Genomic DNA, 14172 nt, shown 5'->3' with positions numbered 1-14172 from the left:
TCAAACGCCAGAAGATCTGAAGAAATGAAGAGAGAGAGAGAGAGAGAGAGTGGAAGGAGAGAAGAGGAAAGAGGATAATGAATAACAACCGGAAAAAAAGGTACTTTATTATCAAATTTTCTCTCATGCAAAAATGGCAGTCCAGTGAGGTTCACGTGACATTTTAGGACTCAAATGCAGGGTCGTACCTTCCTCTCCGAATGTTTCTGGAACCGTCAAATAGAGTGGGGGGACACAAGGAGGACAATGTCAAGATTTATTTCTTTTTTTAGATGATTTTAAAGCCCTTTCTCCATCATTCCCCCCCAAAAACAAATTTTCCCTGCACTATACACGTGTAAAGATTACACAAATGATGAAATACTTACTTGAATCCCCATCCAGTCCCACCCAGGACGATGGCCCCCAGCAAAATGGCCCCGGCCACTGAGCCTATAATAATATTGGTACCACTCGGACCTGGACAATTGGGGAATACACACTACTATTAGACATTCTGTCAGCACCTCCCAGTCTAAATGAACTGGACATCTATCAGGGTCATTGTCAGTCTATTATTGCCCTAAAAAAAGTTACCTTTATACTTTTCCGGGCCTTCAGGTGGTGTGGGAATTGGAATGGGGTCAAATACGCTGCAGTCCTTTCCGGTGTAGTCCCGGTCGCAGATGCATTTTACCTCATTGCTGCATGTCTGGGGGAGTTCAAAGTTCAAATATAGTCATATTTAGGCATCAATAGGACAAAGAAAAATGTTAGAAATAAGGGCTCACGCCATGATGGGAGCATATGCGTGAAATGGGCGAGCCAGGACACATGCTGAGGTTGAAAGTGTTGACTGGGAGGCAGCGACGTTCCAGACACATCATGTTGGGTCCGCAAGGTGATCCGTCTTCCACGTAGCCCAGGTCTGAGCCATCATCCAAAACCGCATGACCACCCCTTTTAGTTTTTTAAGAACAAAGGAAAGAAATACTTCTTCATTTTCATTTTAACTTCCACAGTTTGTAGTAATAATCTGCAAAATATCACGCTACTATTACAGATACTTCTGCAAATCATGCAACAGTACTTTTAAAATGCAAGATTTGGGAAAATCATTTTATGGATGAAAAAAGTAATAACTCTATTCATGTATTTCACCAAAAGGAAAGTGGCATCACAATGTCTGCCCGACAACACAATCAGGAAATAAGATCCTCTTTTTAGATTAAAAATGGATTCCTACTTGATAAAAAGTACACATTTATCTGACCATTATGCTCACCTGCAGTCCATGTATCTATTTTGATGATGAATAGTCAAACCCGTGAGTTTGCCTTGTAACTCTCCAAAGCTGGGCTTTTCGGTCACGTTGGTACACAGCAGCAGACCGCACAAAACGTCCCTGAACAAAGCAAAAACAAAAAGTCACAGATAAACTGAACTAAACTTCACATTTTGTCATCTTACAGAGCAAAAAAAAAAAACGATGAAAACGGACAACGGCTCACTCACTGCTTGTTGCAAGGCATCCAACCCTGACCCCCAGGCTCAGGCCCGCAGTTCCCTTTCTCCGTGCCGTCGGAATTGAGCTTTTCATAGCAGAACCTGTCAGCGGCATCTAAAGGAAAAAAAGAGCATTATGAAAAAAGGGCTACAGAGAGTCATGGGATTCCTATAAAATCCTTACTGAAGCCCCACAAGCTCCTGCACTGGCGGTCTCTAGTTTTACAGCGACCACCATAGCAGCGACCCTAAGGAATCAGAGGTCAACGGTCACACAGGAGAGAAGCAGTGGATTGAAGGGAAGGGTGGGGCTTACCTGGCCGGTCTCACAGGTGTAGCCATCTAGTTTATGTACGTTGTGAGGACACTGCAATACATAGAGTGAATTTAAAAGGAGGGCTGGCAGCAATCACTGGTTGTCATCACCTGACTGGAGTCGCCCGAGCAAGATTCAGCGATGTCACAGTCGTTAACAGCCTCACGACACGTGGCTCCTCTCAGCTCGTACTGTGGATAAAAATAATAATAATAATTGACATTGACTTAAGACTACGTTCACGCAAGTGACTCACCTTGCAGTCCCTGCAGCAAAGTCCATTGCTGCACATTGCATTGTGGGTAAGCGTGCACTTCTTGCAACAGTCACCACCACTGCGGGTGCAGTCCTAGCAAGGTCGGAGAGGGAACTTTACCATTGGTTTGTGGTCAAATCTGTCCAATGGATGAGTAGTTACCACAAGTGTGCCGCAGTCACATTCCTCTCCCGTTTCCACGTATCCGTTGCCGCACTCTGGCGCGTCCAGAAGCTACAACATTTAAATTTGCCCAGACAGATTTTTTTTTCAGGGGTAATAAATCTCAATGGTTTACTCTAGTGGTTCCTTTGCCATTTTAATGTCATGTTGAGTATAAAAGTGCTGATTTAGCCCTACATTGTTGATGCCTTTATTTAGTTTTGATTGCATATGACAGATGACTTTATATAATATTAAAAGGGCAATTTTCCAAATTTTTGAAGGTAACAAAGGTCTCCTTTACCTTAGTGGGTTTGTTGAATAAGCAGCTGCCACCACCTTGCAACAGAAAGCGAAGATATTCATCGATACTGCAGCGAGAGAATTTCCTAGGCATATAGTACCTGGAAAAAAAATCCTACTGTTAAAATTGCCCACTATATGAACAAAATAATACTTAATTTTTTTGTACTTACCCAGTATCTTCCATGATACAGCCCAACCACGGGTCAGGACACATGCAGCCTGCTGTTATTAAAATTTACAAATGAATATAACATTGAGGAGCCCCATTTTTTTCATATAATGTGTGATAACTGTTTTTTTTTCAACTAAATTTTGAGTGCTGAATCAAAGACTGATGTCAATTTGTTTTGTTAGTTTGAGTGTACTTCTAGTAAACAAAAAAATACTGCACTTAACATACAAATTGTATTCAAATATTGACATATTTGACATTTTGGAAACAGTATACTGCAGTGTGTTTTAATCAGCATACCGTTGTATGGTTTTTTTTTTGTTTAGTTTTGTGCTACCGTATAATTATGTTACCATTCGGGACAAAAAAAATACATCTAAAATTATTTATTAGTTTACCTGCGGCAGGTCGGTCCTTTTTCCGCAACATTCCGATGTTCTGGCCCAGGGTTTGACACAGTGTGATGGCCACAGAGCCCACTGCACCATACTAAACACGGGAAAAACAACTTAGTTGAGGAACGAGTGTTGAAAAAAAGTTCTGGCTGGTGTGGGCGCCTCACCTCGTTGATGCCGCCGCCCCTGGTGGGCGAGCAGACGCCGCCGACGTAGGCGGCCTCGCTGCGGCTGCTCATGAACGTCCTCCCGCTGTGAAGAGACATAGGGAGACATTATTGAGGGATGAGGGGGGGTAAGGAGGTGATGGAGGGCGGTGGCGAACCCACGAGAGGAGGTGGACGGCGTCGCAGCGTTCGCGGATGCTGGCCTTCCGGTATTTCATGAAATCCCGCAGGGTGAGCAAGGCGTCGTCACCCACCGCGATGCGGTTGTCCACTGACCAGGTTTCTATGGCGACCAGGACAATGCGTGTGTTGAGCTGCTCCTTGAAGATCTGGAAGTCATTATGGTCTGTTGTTATTGACGTTCGTTCTTTTGTTTTCAGCTCAAAACAAAAATATTCTGGTGTCAAGGAAGTAGCAAAGTTATATGATGTTATGGATGGGTTTTGTTATGTTTTTCCCTTTGTGACCTAGCCCAATCATTTTTCAAAATATATTTGGGCTACAAATGGTTTTCCATTCTGACTAGAAGGCTTAAAATGGATGGGATCAGAAAGAGTTGATACAATTTTCAACATTTAATATTAATTTTCAACTTACCGCGTCTGCCATGTTGACCACCGCTTTGGCAAAGTTTTTCGCCTTAGAGGTCATTCGACGCTGTTGGACAAACTAGAGAAAGGAAAAACTGCGTTCAAGGTGTTGGACAATGTCTTTGGATTTTGTTTTTTAGGAAGAAAACAGAGTCATTTTCTTTGGAGAAGCTTTACATCTCACCAGTTCATGGTCATTTACAACCATCAGTTCAATGTATTTGGTCTCAGTCTGCACTGTCCGATGACCCCGACGCACCTGCAAAGATAGAAAAAGCCACGCTATAAAATGTTTAGATGAATAAATATGTGATTTTTTTATTTGCTGCACTACGATGAAAAGGAATTCTGGATATGACTGATAAGACATAGATATTAATGACTAACTGACATGTCTTTTTGATCGCCTCAAGATGCTCTCCACCGACGCAAATGCAGACCAGTCCTCTCCGTGCCGCCTTGTCTCGTTTCCTCTGCTGCCCGTCTGCCTTGCGGGCCTGCTAGCGTTCAAGCTGCATGCTGGGAAATACAAACGAGACAGCGGGAGACATTGAAAAGAGAGAGATGGCTTAGTCATCAGTCATGTATTTTGGGTGCTCGTCTATGAAAGAAATCAATAGTCCAACAACTATGGAAAAGATAAATGAAGGAGGGATTGAAAGGATGGAAATGTGAGGACATTTCCGGAGGAGGTAGAAACTGAAGATGGGGAACGTGTCATTGCAGTGTAGAAAATACTGAAAAGAAGTATAATTATTGATAAATTGTTACTTATTGTCTGCCATTTACAAACAATAGCTTACAAGCAATCCAAGTCTAAATGGATTGGACGTCTATTGTTGTCATTGGCAGTAAATGTGTTAAGAATATGTTAATTCAGGGGATTTTTTAAATAGAAATAGGCATTGTATTCCTACCTGGACATCGAGGTGAGAGTATATCGACGATCGGCATGCGATACACAACATGGTCCACCTGCTCAGCAAAATACAACATAAGAAAAAACTATAAAATTCAGTCTGAAGGCTCTTTCTTTCAAAAGCTTTTTTTTCTCTGTGAGGGGAGCTCAGCTAATACATAATTAATCAATCGATCACTCAGTAGGCGGTCATAATGGCACATAATACTTGCAACACAGGAGCTAAGGATGAATACTTTATGAAAATCTGACATATAAAGCCAAGGACACAACTAATAGGTTGGGGGGGGGGGGGGGGGGTGATTGCGAAGAAGGGCTGCTATTGATCCGTCTTCCTCGTCTGGGTAATTGAGCTTCGTTACTAATGGAAAATCAGTTCTTCAAACCCTCTTCTGCTATTTTCCTTCAGTTTTCACATGGGTATTTTGCCAAAGTATTGGATATTTCTTTGAAAATATAATCCTACATTCCCAATTCTAAGGGTTTGGGAAAAACTTTGAATTAAGACTCACTTCGGCGCCATCCACAGGTTCGATCCCGTATGAGACGTTGCCATCGGAGAACATTCCCCTGGAAAAACGGGATAAATTGTTAAGTTGTTATGGTGTAATGTATTATTTTGTTGCTTATACATTTATTTGGTAGGGCTATTATGTCTGCAAAAATTTATAATTAATGTATTGATAGTTTTTCTAATAGTCAACATTTATATTAAACTTTATCCAAATGCTCTTTTTTAGTCTCTTACTAGGATATTCTTCTTTTGTTTTGTAATTTATTGACATTTTTTTGGGTGGGGGAAAGAAAAGCATTAAATCTATTTTAATTTTTAATATTTTCTTGATTTATTTAAGAAATTGAAGGGAAAAACAGTAGATATTTGGGTTTTTTTAAATTCACATTCCTACAATGAGAGATAAATTGTGAGAGTAAAAAGGTATAGATGGGGAAATGCCAAATTATTTATATTTTTTTCATCTTTATTTGAACCTTTTTACAGGAATATAATAATTTATTTGCCAAATAAAGAAAAATAAATGACAGTGTTCTCACCATAGACCATGGCAGGTGGACACAGCCACCCAAGATTGTGCTATCCCTCGCACACGTCCATGGTAGTAACAGTGCTCTCCTCCCTATAAAACAAACAAACAAACAACAGTCACTTCTCTATACAAAGTCTCTACTTTTCTTTTTAACTGAAATCAGCCAGAAAAAGGTCACCAAAACACTTAACGCAAATCATATCTCATTCAAATTCCACGCCAGTTCTGTTGATCGCATCCCAAAAATATTTTCATCACCCAAATTGCAAATGGGGTGGTGAGCTGAAGCACTTAGCCAAGAAGGTCTAATAAATAAAGTGGTGGGATTACATGGCCTAAAAGGCGGCCGTCCAATTGCCTGACACAGCATTCCTCATTGAATGTGGAGGAGGCAATGCATGTACTTCATATAATGGACACTGGCAAGGGTAGAAATACATTACATTGTGATGCACAGTAAGCTCTCATAAATCTGTCAGAATACATTGTCAGCGGAGAGGACATTTATTAGAAGTTAATGAGGAAAAGCTGGAGAGTAGTAAATGGATGGATGCCTTGTGTGTATAAAATGTACACAGTCCAAACAGCAAAGGAATCAGGTACTATATATACTTTATCCTTCATTGTTTTCATATATTAAAAAGGGTATTCCACCAGCCTTTACCACATTTAAGGAATTGGTTAGCATCATCACATGACATTGTATCAATTCTAATTCAATTCCCTTGACTTGTGTGTCAATGGGAAAGCGAGGGTTTGAAAAGTGGAAGTCGCTGGCGATCAATAAAGGAAAAAGCAGGCATGCAAACCCACGAGGAATTCTATTGGCAGGTCGGTTAAGCAGAAGTAAATCATGGGGTGATGGCAGGAAAGACAAAAGCTGTCTTATTTAATGTTCCTGGAACTGTCAGTGAGTTTGCGTGTTGTTGTGTTGTATGCTGTCTTGTGTGGTATTCATTTATGAAATGCGAGCTGGTAAAAATACATGCAATAAAGTACAAAATGATGTGGAGTGCCAGATTTGGCCCCCGGGCCGCCACTTTGACTCATGTGCACTAGACCATGAGGCAGATATTATTTATTCGGAACGTCTTTCATCATTACACCAATTTCACTCGTTTTTGAAGACGCCGAAGCACAGAGGAGCTGAAAAAAAACAGTGCCCATTTGAATTCCCCTCACACAAGCCACTGTTGCTTGCTGCTGCCGATTACCATGACAACCGTCCACGGATTGGTCAGGTGCACTGTGGCAAAGAAACATGCATGCAGAGATAACAAGACGACAGAGCTATTGTTTATCTCTGCTCTCTCATACAACTAAGAATAGGTTCACTTGCATCTCCTAGTTCAAATAGATTGGACATCTATCGCTATTAATGCAACCTCAGGATTAAAATTCTTTGTTTACCTTAATTTGCGATGGCTGTCCATCCTCTTGGAAGTGTCTCTCAATGTAATCTGTCGACAGGAGATGACTAAAGTTGAGAGAAAGATGAAAATATGAGTCAACATTAATGTCAAATAGCATCAATATGTTACAACCACTGCACACCAATTGGCGGAGTGGGTTCACTTACTGGTTAAGTTCCAAATCGAGGATAAATGAACGGTCAAAAGCCTCCACCAGAAAACTACTCTGGGCCAAATGGATGGGCTGTTTGGAATAGGATGGAAATGGGAAAGAGCAATTCTATTATAGCACTTGTATCTCCTTGTAATATTGATCTCTAAATGTCAATGAAGTGATGATTCTGACAGAGGACGGTCACAGTGTTTGTTGCACATGCAAGGTGAGACACGTGATAGGTTTTCATGTGCTGTGCCAGGAGAATTTTAAATGCACCCACCTTGGCACCCATTGAGGAATTTTGGATGCGGGTGTCCAGGTGGCTGTGAAGCACTTCATCCTGGGAGTGGATCTGCTGCAGGAGCCTTTTGGGCTGCACAATGTCTTTAATGGGGGGTTGCCAGCCCTCCCTTAGACCTGCAAGTGTGTAGGATATTTTTAAATAATACATTTTAATAAATGGAGAAAAAAACTTTACACTTTGAGTATGTTTTAAACTCATTGACTGTCATTGAGGACACCAGATGTCCAAACGTTGTTGACTGGGAAGTTATGCAGTGATTTCTCGCGTTTCAAGGCATTTGCTGCCATTGACTGCACTAGACGTCCAAAACAATCCATTAATCAATGGTATGCAGTTAGTTAATGGTCATGAGTTGGGGAAAAGGAAACGTTAATAGGAAAAATGTTTTTAATCCATTCACGTCTTTGACAAAAGTAAAAACATGTTTTAAAAAGTGCCATCAAATTGCAAAATCAAGGTGACATGACTCCTATTGTGTCCTTGTCGTTTGGGGGGGGGGGGGGGGGGTTTACTTCATTATTAATAAGATACATTTCCAAATAGGTAAAAGGACCACAAGGTTTTCAATGAAATGATCTGGTTCAAAACTAATGCCAAATCGTGTAATAATTCCAATCCAAGGCAATTTAAAAGTCAGGCTCACCCGTTACGTAGCACCATAGGAAAATCGCAGCAAACAACAGGCATCTCACAGCCGGCATGGTGCTCACATAGTCCCGTTGGTGTCCGCCTGGAGAGCGAGCGAGCCGGAATCGGCAAGCTGGAGCGCAGTAGACGCAGAAAAAGCCAGAATGGACGCGGTCCCCGTGACGCGGTCTTCTCTGGCGCTTCTTAAATCCTTGCGCGTCGACGCTCAAGTAGAGTCCATGGAAAAAAAATACGAATGGTTATTGGTCTAGTTTTTACATTCGTGGCGATTAGTGGCTTTTGGGAGAGGGGACGTGAGCAGACGAAGTTAGATGGGACTGATATGGGGTCGCAGCAGCCGTGGGGCTCCTGGTGGAATCCCCCTTTACCCCAACGAGAGCAGGAGAACGGTTTCTCTCTCAACACTGTGGCCTCGTGGGGGGCGGTTTTGAGTATATGCCCTGGTTCGATGTAGTGTCATTTGACGCGTACATTCTCACTTGATATTTCCTGTTTGTTGAATTACTTATTTCTGTACCAGGCAGAGAATATTTTACAAAGTTTTATTTAAAACAAATAAAGAACGTAGCAATTTAGAACATTTAGGTCCCTTTGTTTATTGATTGTAACCTAGGTTTTTGAAACATGACAACACTGGCAGGTTTTTTTTTAAATAACCCCAAAAAGTGTTATTTATACCCAATTTGAAAATATTAAATCAAATATACAGCTGTACCCTTTCCAAATCAAACTGAATATTGCACAAGCTGATCAATTTAGCAATTAATGGGTATTTTTTTAAGTTGGGGCATAATATTGAAAATAAAATTGGGTTGCTGTTTCAAAAGGGATAACAAGGTCAAATTATAATTTCTTGAAAATATGTTTTCTGCTTGCTTAGAAAGTCCAATATAAGACAACCTTAAAAGGAAAATAAAACCCCTAATAAACTGTTTTAAATAACACTGCCAGGCATAAACGCTGAAATTTTGTCAACCAAAAAAAAAGGAATGTGTTGTAGATGATTCCTAGCGGTTCATATTTACATATTGTGAGTGTATAAATAACTCTATTGTCTTTTAAGGGGCAATAATTTGGGGTTGTGGAATTCCCCACAAGGACAGTCAGTGAAGAACCTCAACAATCTGAACCACAGTTCTGGAGAAAGTCGAGGGTTCTACCACAGGGGTGGTCGGTTGCAGGGCGGTGTGAAGCCGTGACTCGTAGCTCGTGTCACTCATCCACGTGCACGGTCTATGGAGAAAGTCTTGGTCCACCTTGTCTGGTGGGGGGTCACATCGGCCCGACAGTGGCCTTTTGTGTGTGGAATCCAGGCGAGACAGCAGCTCGCAGTCCCAATCCGAGTCGGACGAGGACGGATTAAGCCAGGCTACGTCTGGGATGAGATCCGGGTCGATGCAAACCGCCGTGGACTGTGGCGAGTCTCGGCAGGGTTGACGTGAATTCATCTGTGAAGCGGACAACCATCTTGTGTGAATGCTTTGACCTGACACGTTTGGGGGAGAATATAGTCCAGCTCCCTCGAGAGGGTAAATTCTGCTGATAATAGAGTCATTTGCTCCAGACTGTACTTTTTCAACATTTGCCCTTGAAATATAAAATGACTCATCCGCCGTAATGTTGTGACTTTCTGATCGTGTGAGGTCTTCTGTCTTTGTCCTTTTTTTGCGCTCGTGCACGCAACTGGAATTCCGACGGCGTTTTTTGAGGTTTGTTGTTGCCGGGCGAGATTGCTTCAAAAGAGACAAAGGCTCTTTTAAAATGTCCTCTGGTTGTGAGCCCATTGTTTTTTTGGGAACGGGAAGGTCTCCATATGAAACTCTGAGGATGGGAATGGGAAAAGATTCAGACACACTTGCCATTATGTCCATTTCAGATTCATTAACCTCGTTGAAGTAAGTCTGTGGACTGAGGACAGGAGGTTCCGAGTATAGAGAACAAGGCTCAAAATCATCAGAAGTGAAGATTTGCGGGCTGAGGACTGGAGGAAGGGAGTTTGGGTCAAATGAGAGATCTTCAGTGGCCAGATAAGGCAAGAGTGGATGAGGATGAGAATGGGGGGTGACAGAAAAATTGACTTGTGGCGCCAAGTCCAATATTGGCATGGACCTATCAGAAGGCTGGATAAAGCTGTCAGATTCCTGGATGTCAGGTTCTATTATGACTGGATTTGTGACAGGAATCTGTTCTTCTGGTGGGTTTCCAGTCTTAAGAGGAGATTCCTCAGTTGGTAGACGAGTGAAGGGTTGTCTTTTGAAGGCCTGAACTTCCTTTTCTGTTTCTCCATCGCTCAGAGTCTCCAATTCACAGTTCAATGAGTTTACCAGAGAATCTTGTAGTCTACAAAAAAAAAGACAAGGTTAAAAACAATGATTGATGATTAAAAATGTGTGCAAACTAAATGTGATTATAGCTGACCTATTCATTGCTTCTTCAGATTGTTCAAAAGGATTTTGGTCAAAAATGGGAAGCATTTGAACAATCAGACAATCCAAGGTGCTAAAATTGGAGCTTTCTTGCACAAAGGTGCGATGCTGTTCAGACTGTAAGTGCTGCAAAAAAGAAAGGAAGACAAATTAAACAGTCAGGTACGAAGAAGCCACATGAGATGAAAAGAATCTTACCTCTTCCAGGTTAGTAAAAGGCTGCAGGCAACATTCACAGTAAGAGTTGCCCTTTTTGTGTGGTTGCCATGGGGACCGGGTTGGAGATTTTTCTTTACTGCCACTTTTGACTTTGCTATTTGGTTTGAATAACAACAACAGTGAAAAAGTGCCATTCACCAGCCAGGAGACTGAATTCTTTGAACCAACCTTGTTTTTTTTCCTTCTTGTGCTGTCTTCTCAAAACGAGGAGGAGGAGGACACTCAAAGGGACTAAATCGACCCGAATAATAAAGTGAAGGGAAGCTCATGGACTGCATGTGCAAAGGCTTGTACTTCCTGGATACAAATAAAAATAAAAATGTTAATATTTGAGACCATTTGCCTTTAAAACAAGTGCAAAATGACCATCCTGCTTTGTGATACTGACTTAGTCAATTAAAATCAACGCAAAATATCTACCCACATTTATTACAGATAAATTACTATTACAAATTGAATTTATTTCTCTAGTATTAAAGCAACACCAGCTAAGACAATTGACAATTTCCACAGTCTCAGTTCATTTGCTGTTATTTCCATGTTTTTGTTTCAGAGCAATTCAATTAGGCCAAATGAGAGGAGAAATGAAACGAGCAGTTAGTGTACACATCCCCTGCAGGGGCACAACTAGAAACGCTATCCGTTGTAGTTGTGGACACCAGGGGGTCCACAAGCTCGTCATGTTACATGCTGCCATTTTTGAAAAAGGTGCTATTAGGAAAGTTGAAACCTTTCAACTAGAGTCCTGGCAGGTAAACTTTCACTAGCTGTGTTTCCATTACCCCTAGTATTAGCCACACACAGACAGATATTAATTTGTAATACAAGAGCACAGTTTTTTCCAGTTTACATTAACCTCCACTTTCCATAGGTTTCAACTACTAGCTGAGCTTATAAAATTTGAGTTTTACCGAGCCTAAGTCCTATTCATGATGGTAGAAACTTCCCTATTAATTTGGCAAAACATTTTTATATATGCAAATTTCAAAAAATGTCATTAGAACTATGCTGCATGAACATTTTAAATATCCACTGCAAACCACTACCTCACCTGCAACAGTCTTCAATTTTGAGGTAAGGTGATCGTAGAGGTACGGCTGCAAAAAATAAGCGAACAAATATTAATCCAGTCCAAATTCAAAAGCATTACAGTTGCAGTATTTTCACATTGTATTCACTGACCTTTGACGACATGGCTTGACCTTTGCTTGGTGGATGTCCTCTGAAATAGACACACATTTTAACACACTGGCCCTCCACTGACGACTATAGATGCCCAAACTGTTTTCACTGAGAGAGGTAAGCAGTGAATGATCTCTGCCAACCCTCTCAGTCAAAAGGAATTAGACATATATCACCATGAGTGACAATTTTAACATTAGGATTTCCTTGTCTTACCTCAGCTCTGCTGGGTTTCCCAATGACACGTTCACTGTTCAGTTTCTTCAAGTAACGAAGTATATCTGTGGTAGCGCTAAGTAACAAACAGTAAACCTTTTGGAATACATCAATCTACTTTTAAGCATCAATCTGTAGAGTGCCCATGCATTAGAACTCAAGTGTCGCCATCTGCTGTGTCCAAAGATTCACTATAATAGGAACTCTTAAAAAAATATATGTATTTTTACCAAACCATAAAAGGATACCATCCACATGAACAATGCTGACTCCCCATGAACGTGCATTGACCAGCACATTGCTCGCCTGTAGCCGCTCCTACAAAATAAAACAATATTTGACTTGAGGACTACAGCAAAGGTATTAAAGTCTGCAGCTCGGCAATTTACATTGTTGCGGATGGCTTTTTCAAGGAGTGCTTTTCCTCTGCTGCCGCATGCCTGGAGAAGACAGTCAACAAAAAAAGAGATGAATCATTTGATCAATTTGCATTTAGAGAAATATATACAGCACAGTAAAAAGAGTGTGAAAGAACCACTAACTTATTGATTTATTTTTAAGGCATTAATACATACCACGGGCCCAGAAGTTCCTGGTCGCGGTTTGCAGCTGTCAAGAAGACTTTCTTGGCCCTTCACAGATCGCTGGAGCTCATCTTTGTGCTTACTTCCAGCAAACCTTTTTTCCTCCGACCTCTCGTGATTTCCCGTAACGACAAAGCTTACATCTCTGTGGAGGAAGCTCTCGATCCCCTTTTGAAAAAAAAAAAATCAATGAAGTACATAAATAGGTTTTCTGTGTGCAAAATTACCAAAATAAGACTTTTGACTTACTCCTCCAAGAAGAGCTATGGCTTCCAAAAGCAAGGTTGCAGGACGTTTCCTCAAATTGTCCAGATAAAAGGTCTTGCCTTTGAGTTTCTTCTCTCCAGGAGAAAGTTTTCCCAAAAGTTCTGGCTGATCTTCACCTTTCCGATGCTGCAGCATGATATTACTGTTGCAGGAATAAGATTAAAGTGTTAGGAGTGCTATTCTTTCTTTAAATAAAGAGATACCTAAGTCAAGGATGGTTTTCTCAGCTGTGTTTACATTTGTGAGCCACAAGGCGGCGACAAAGTCAAAAGAACATGCACAACAAAAGTGTAAAAAAGGTAATATGATGCAAAACTAAACAAAAATCGTACACTTAATTATTGCATAATTATTAATATTTTATGATATTATTTTGGGTGGATCCGGATAAACATTTTATGTTACTATTTAAGACATAAAATAATATTAGTAAGTTTTGGATGCATATTAGTGCGTTGGTTATTACTATTATGTGCGAGGGGATCTAATAACTGTGTATGCAATTGCATTTCATTAGATCTCGATCTAACATTCTAAAAGTGGAATAGAACAATAACACGCGATACAGAAAGCCAGTTCACCGTGCAGCTATGATGCTATTAGCTGCCCTACAACTAATCGAGCCTTGTCTTGTGAAATCGGTGGAATGGATCGGCTTGTAACCCAGTTATTTTTATTCTTTCACAATGATAAATGAAATCTGTGTGACTTACGTTCCTGAAGCTTTGGTTTAAAGAGTTCCACCTTTATAATGACTCGTAAAGGAGGGGACAGGCAAGCAACCGCCGAATTTTTAAAAACACTGACATAGGAAGGGTGACTTCCGTTGCAAGTTCAGCCCCCTCCTGCTATTTTTCTTCTTCTCCTTATTGACATTTTTGGGACGCATTACTGCCACTATCTGGTATAATTCTTGATTACAACGTCTTAAAAATAAAAATAA

General features: G+C 40.9%; 2 protein-coding genes across 2 annotated transcripts; both read right to left on the bottom strand.

Annotated features, from left to right (window-relative positions):
- Positions 1-24: 24 nt before the first annotated feature.
- On the bottom strand, positions 25-8765 carry LOC144211435 (disintegrin and metalloproteinase domain-containing protein 11-like). Its single transcript, XM_077738693.1, has 26 exons — positions 8331-8765; positions 7664-7800; positions 7394-7470; positions 7225-7291; positions 5822-5904; positions 5281-5338; positions 4767-4824; positions 4241-4368; positions 4034-4108; positions 3857-3928; positions 3422-3588; positions 3260-3344; positions 3096-3186; positions 2696-2747; positions 2524-2623; positions 2220-2291; positions 2058-2150; positions 1912-1992; positions 1802-1852; positions 1670-1733; positions 1495-1600; positions 1265-1384; positions 771-939; positions 577-691; positions 369-459; positions 25-206 (listed from the first exon to the last, which is right to left on the bottom strand). Exons 1-26 carry the CDS (start codon positions 8386-8388, stop codon positions 164-166), a joined length of 2313 nt encoding a protein of 770 aa, XP_077594819.1. The 5' UTR covers positions 8389-8765; the 3' UTR covers positions 25-163.
- Positions 8766-9438: 673 nt separating this feature from the next.
- Positions 9439-14082, bottom strand: dbf4b (DBF4B-CDC7 kinase regulatory subunit). The gene is made up of 13 exons (XM_077739553.1): positions 13943-14082; positions 13212-13371; positions 12954-13130; positions 12768-12818; positions 12627-12696; positions 12379-12443; positions 12163-12202; positions 12032-12077; positions 11149-11277; positions 10960-11074; positions 10754-10887; positions 10414-10675; positions 9439-9783 (listed from the first exon to the last, which is right to left on the bottom strand). The coding sequence occupies exons 2-13, from the start codon at positions 13362-13364 to the stop codon at positions 9439-9441; spliced, it is 1587 nt and encodes a 528-aa protein (XP_077595679.1). The 5' UTR covers positions 13365-13371; positions 13943-14082.
- Positions 14083-14172: the final 90 nt, after the last annotated feature.

Source organism: Stigmatopora nigra, chromosome 18 (genome assembly GCF_051989575.1).
Source record: "Stigmatopora nigra isolate UIUO_SnigA chromosome 18, RoL_Snig_1.1, whole genome shotgun sequence".
Lineage (NCBI taxonomy): Eukaryota > Metazoa > Chordata > Actinopteri > Syngnathiformes > Syngnathidae > Stigmatopora > Stigmatopora nigra.
Note: the sequence above shows the minus strand (reverse complement) of the source record. Positions and strands in the feature narration are given on the sequence as shown.

Bases quoted from the DNA above. Each gene is read 5' to 3' on its own strand.
- LOC144211435 (XM_077738693.1), bottom strand. From the start codon at position 8,388: ATGCCGGCTGTGAGATGCCTGTTGTTTGCTGCGATTTTCCTATGGTGC. The intron at 2,151-2,219 runs GTAACTACTCAT...CGACCTTGCTAG, and splicing joins GTGACTGCGGCACACTTGTG to GACTGCACCCGCAGTGGTGG. The intron at 1,385-1,494 runs GTGAGTGAGCCG...TGCTTTGTTCAG, and splicing joins TGGATGCCTTGCAACAAGCA to GGACGTTTTGTGCGGTCTGC.
- dbf4b (XM_077739553.1), bottom strand. From the start codon at position 13,364: ATGCTGCAGCATCGGAAAGGTGAAGATCAGCCAGAACTTTTGGGAAAA. The intron at 12,819-12,953 runs GTATGTATTAAT...TGTCTTCTCCAG, and splicing joins CAGGAACTTCTGGGCCCGTG to GCATGCGGCAGCAGAGGAAA. The intron at 11,075-11,148 runs GTTGGTTCAAAG...CAAACCAAATAG, and splicing joins CAAGAAGGAAAAAAAACAAG to CAAAGTCAAAAGTGGCAGTA.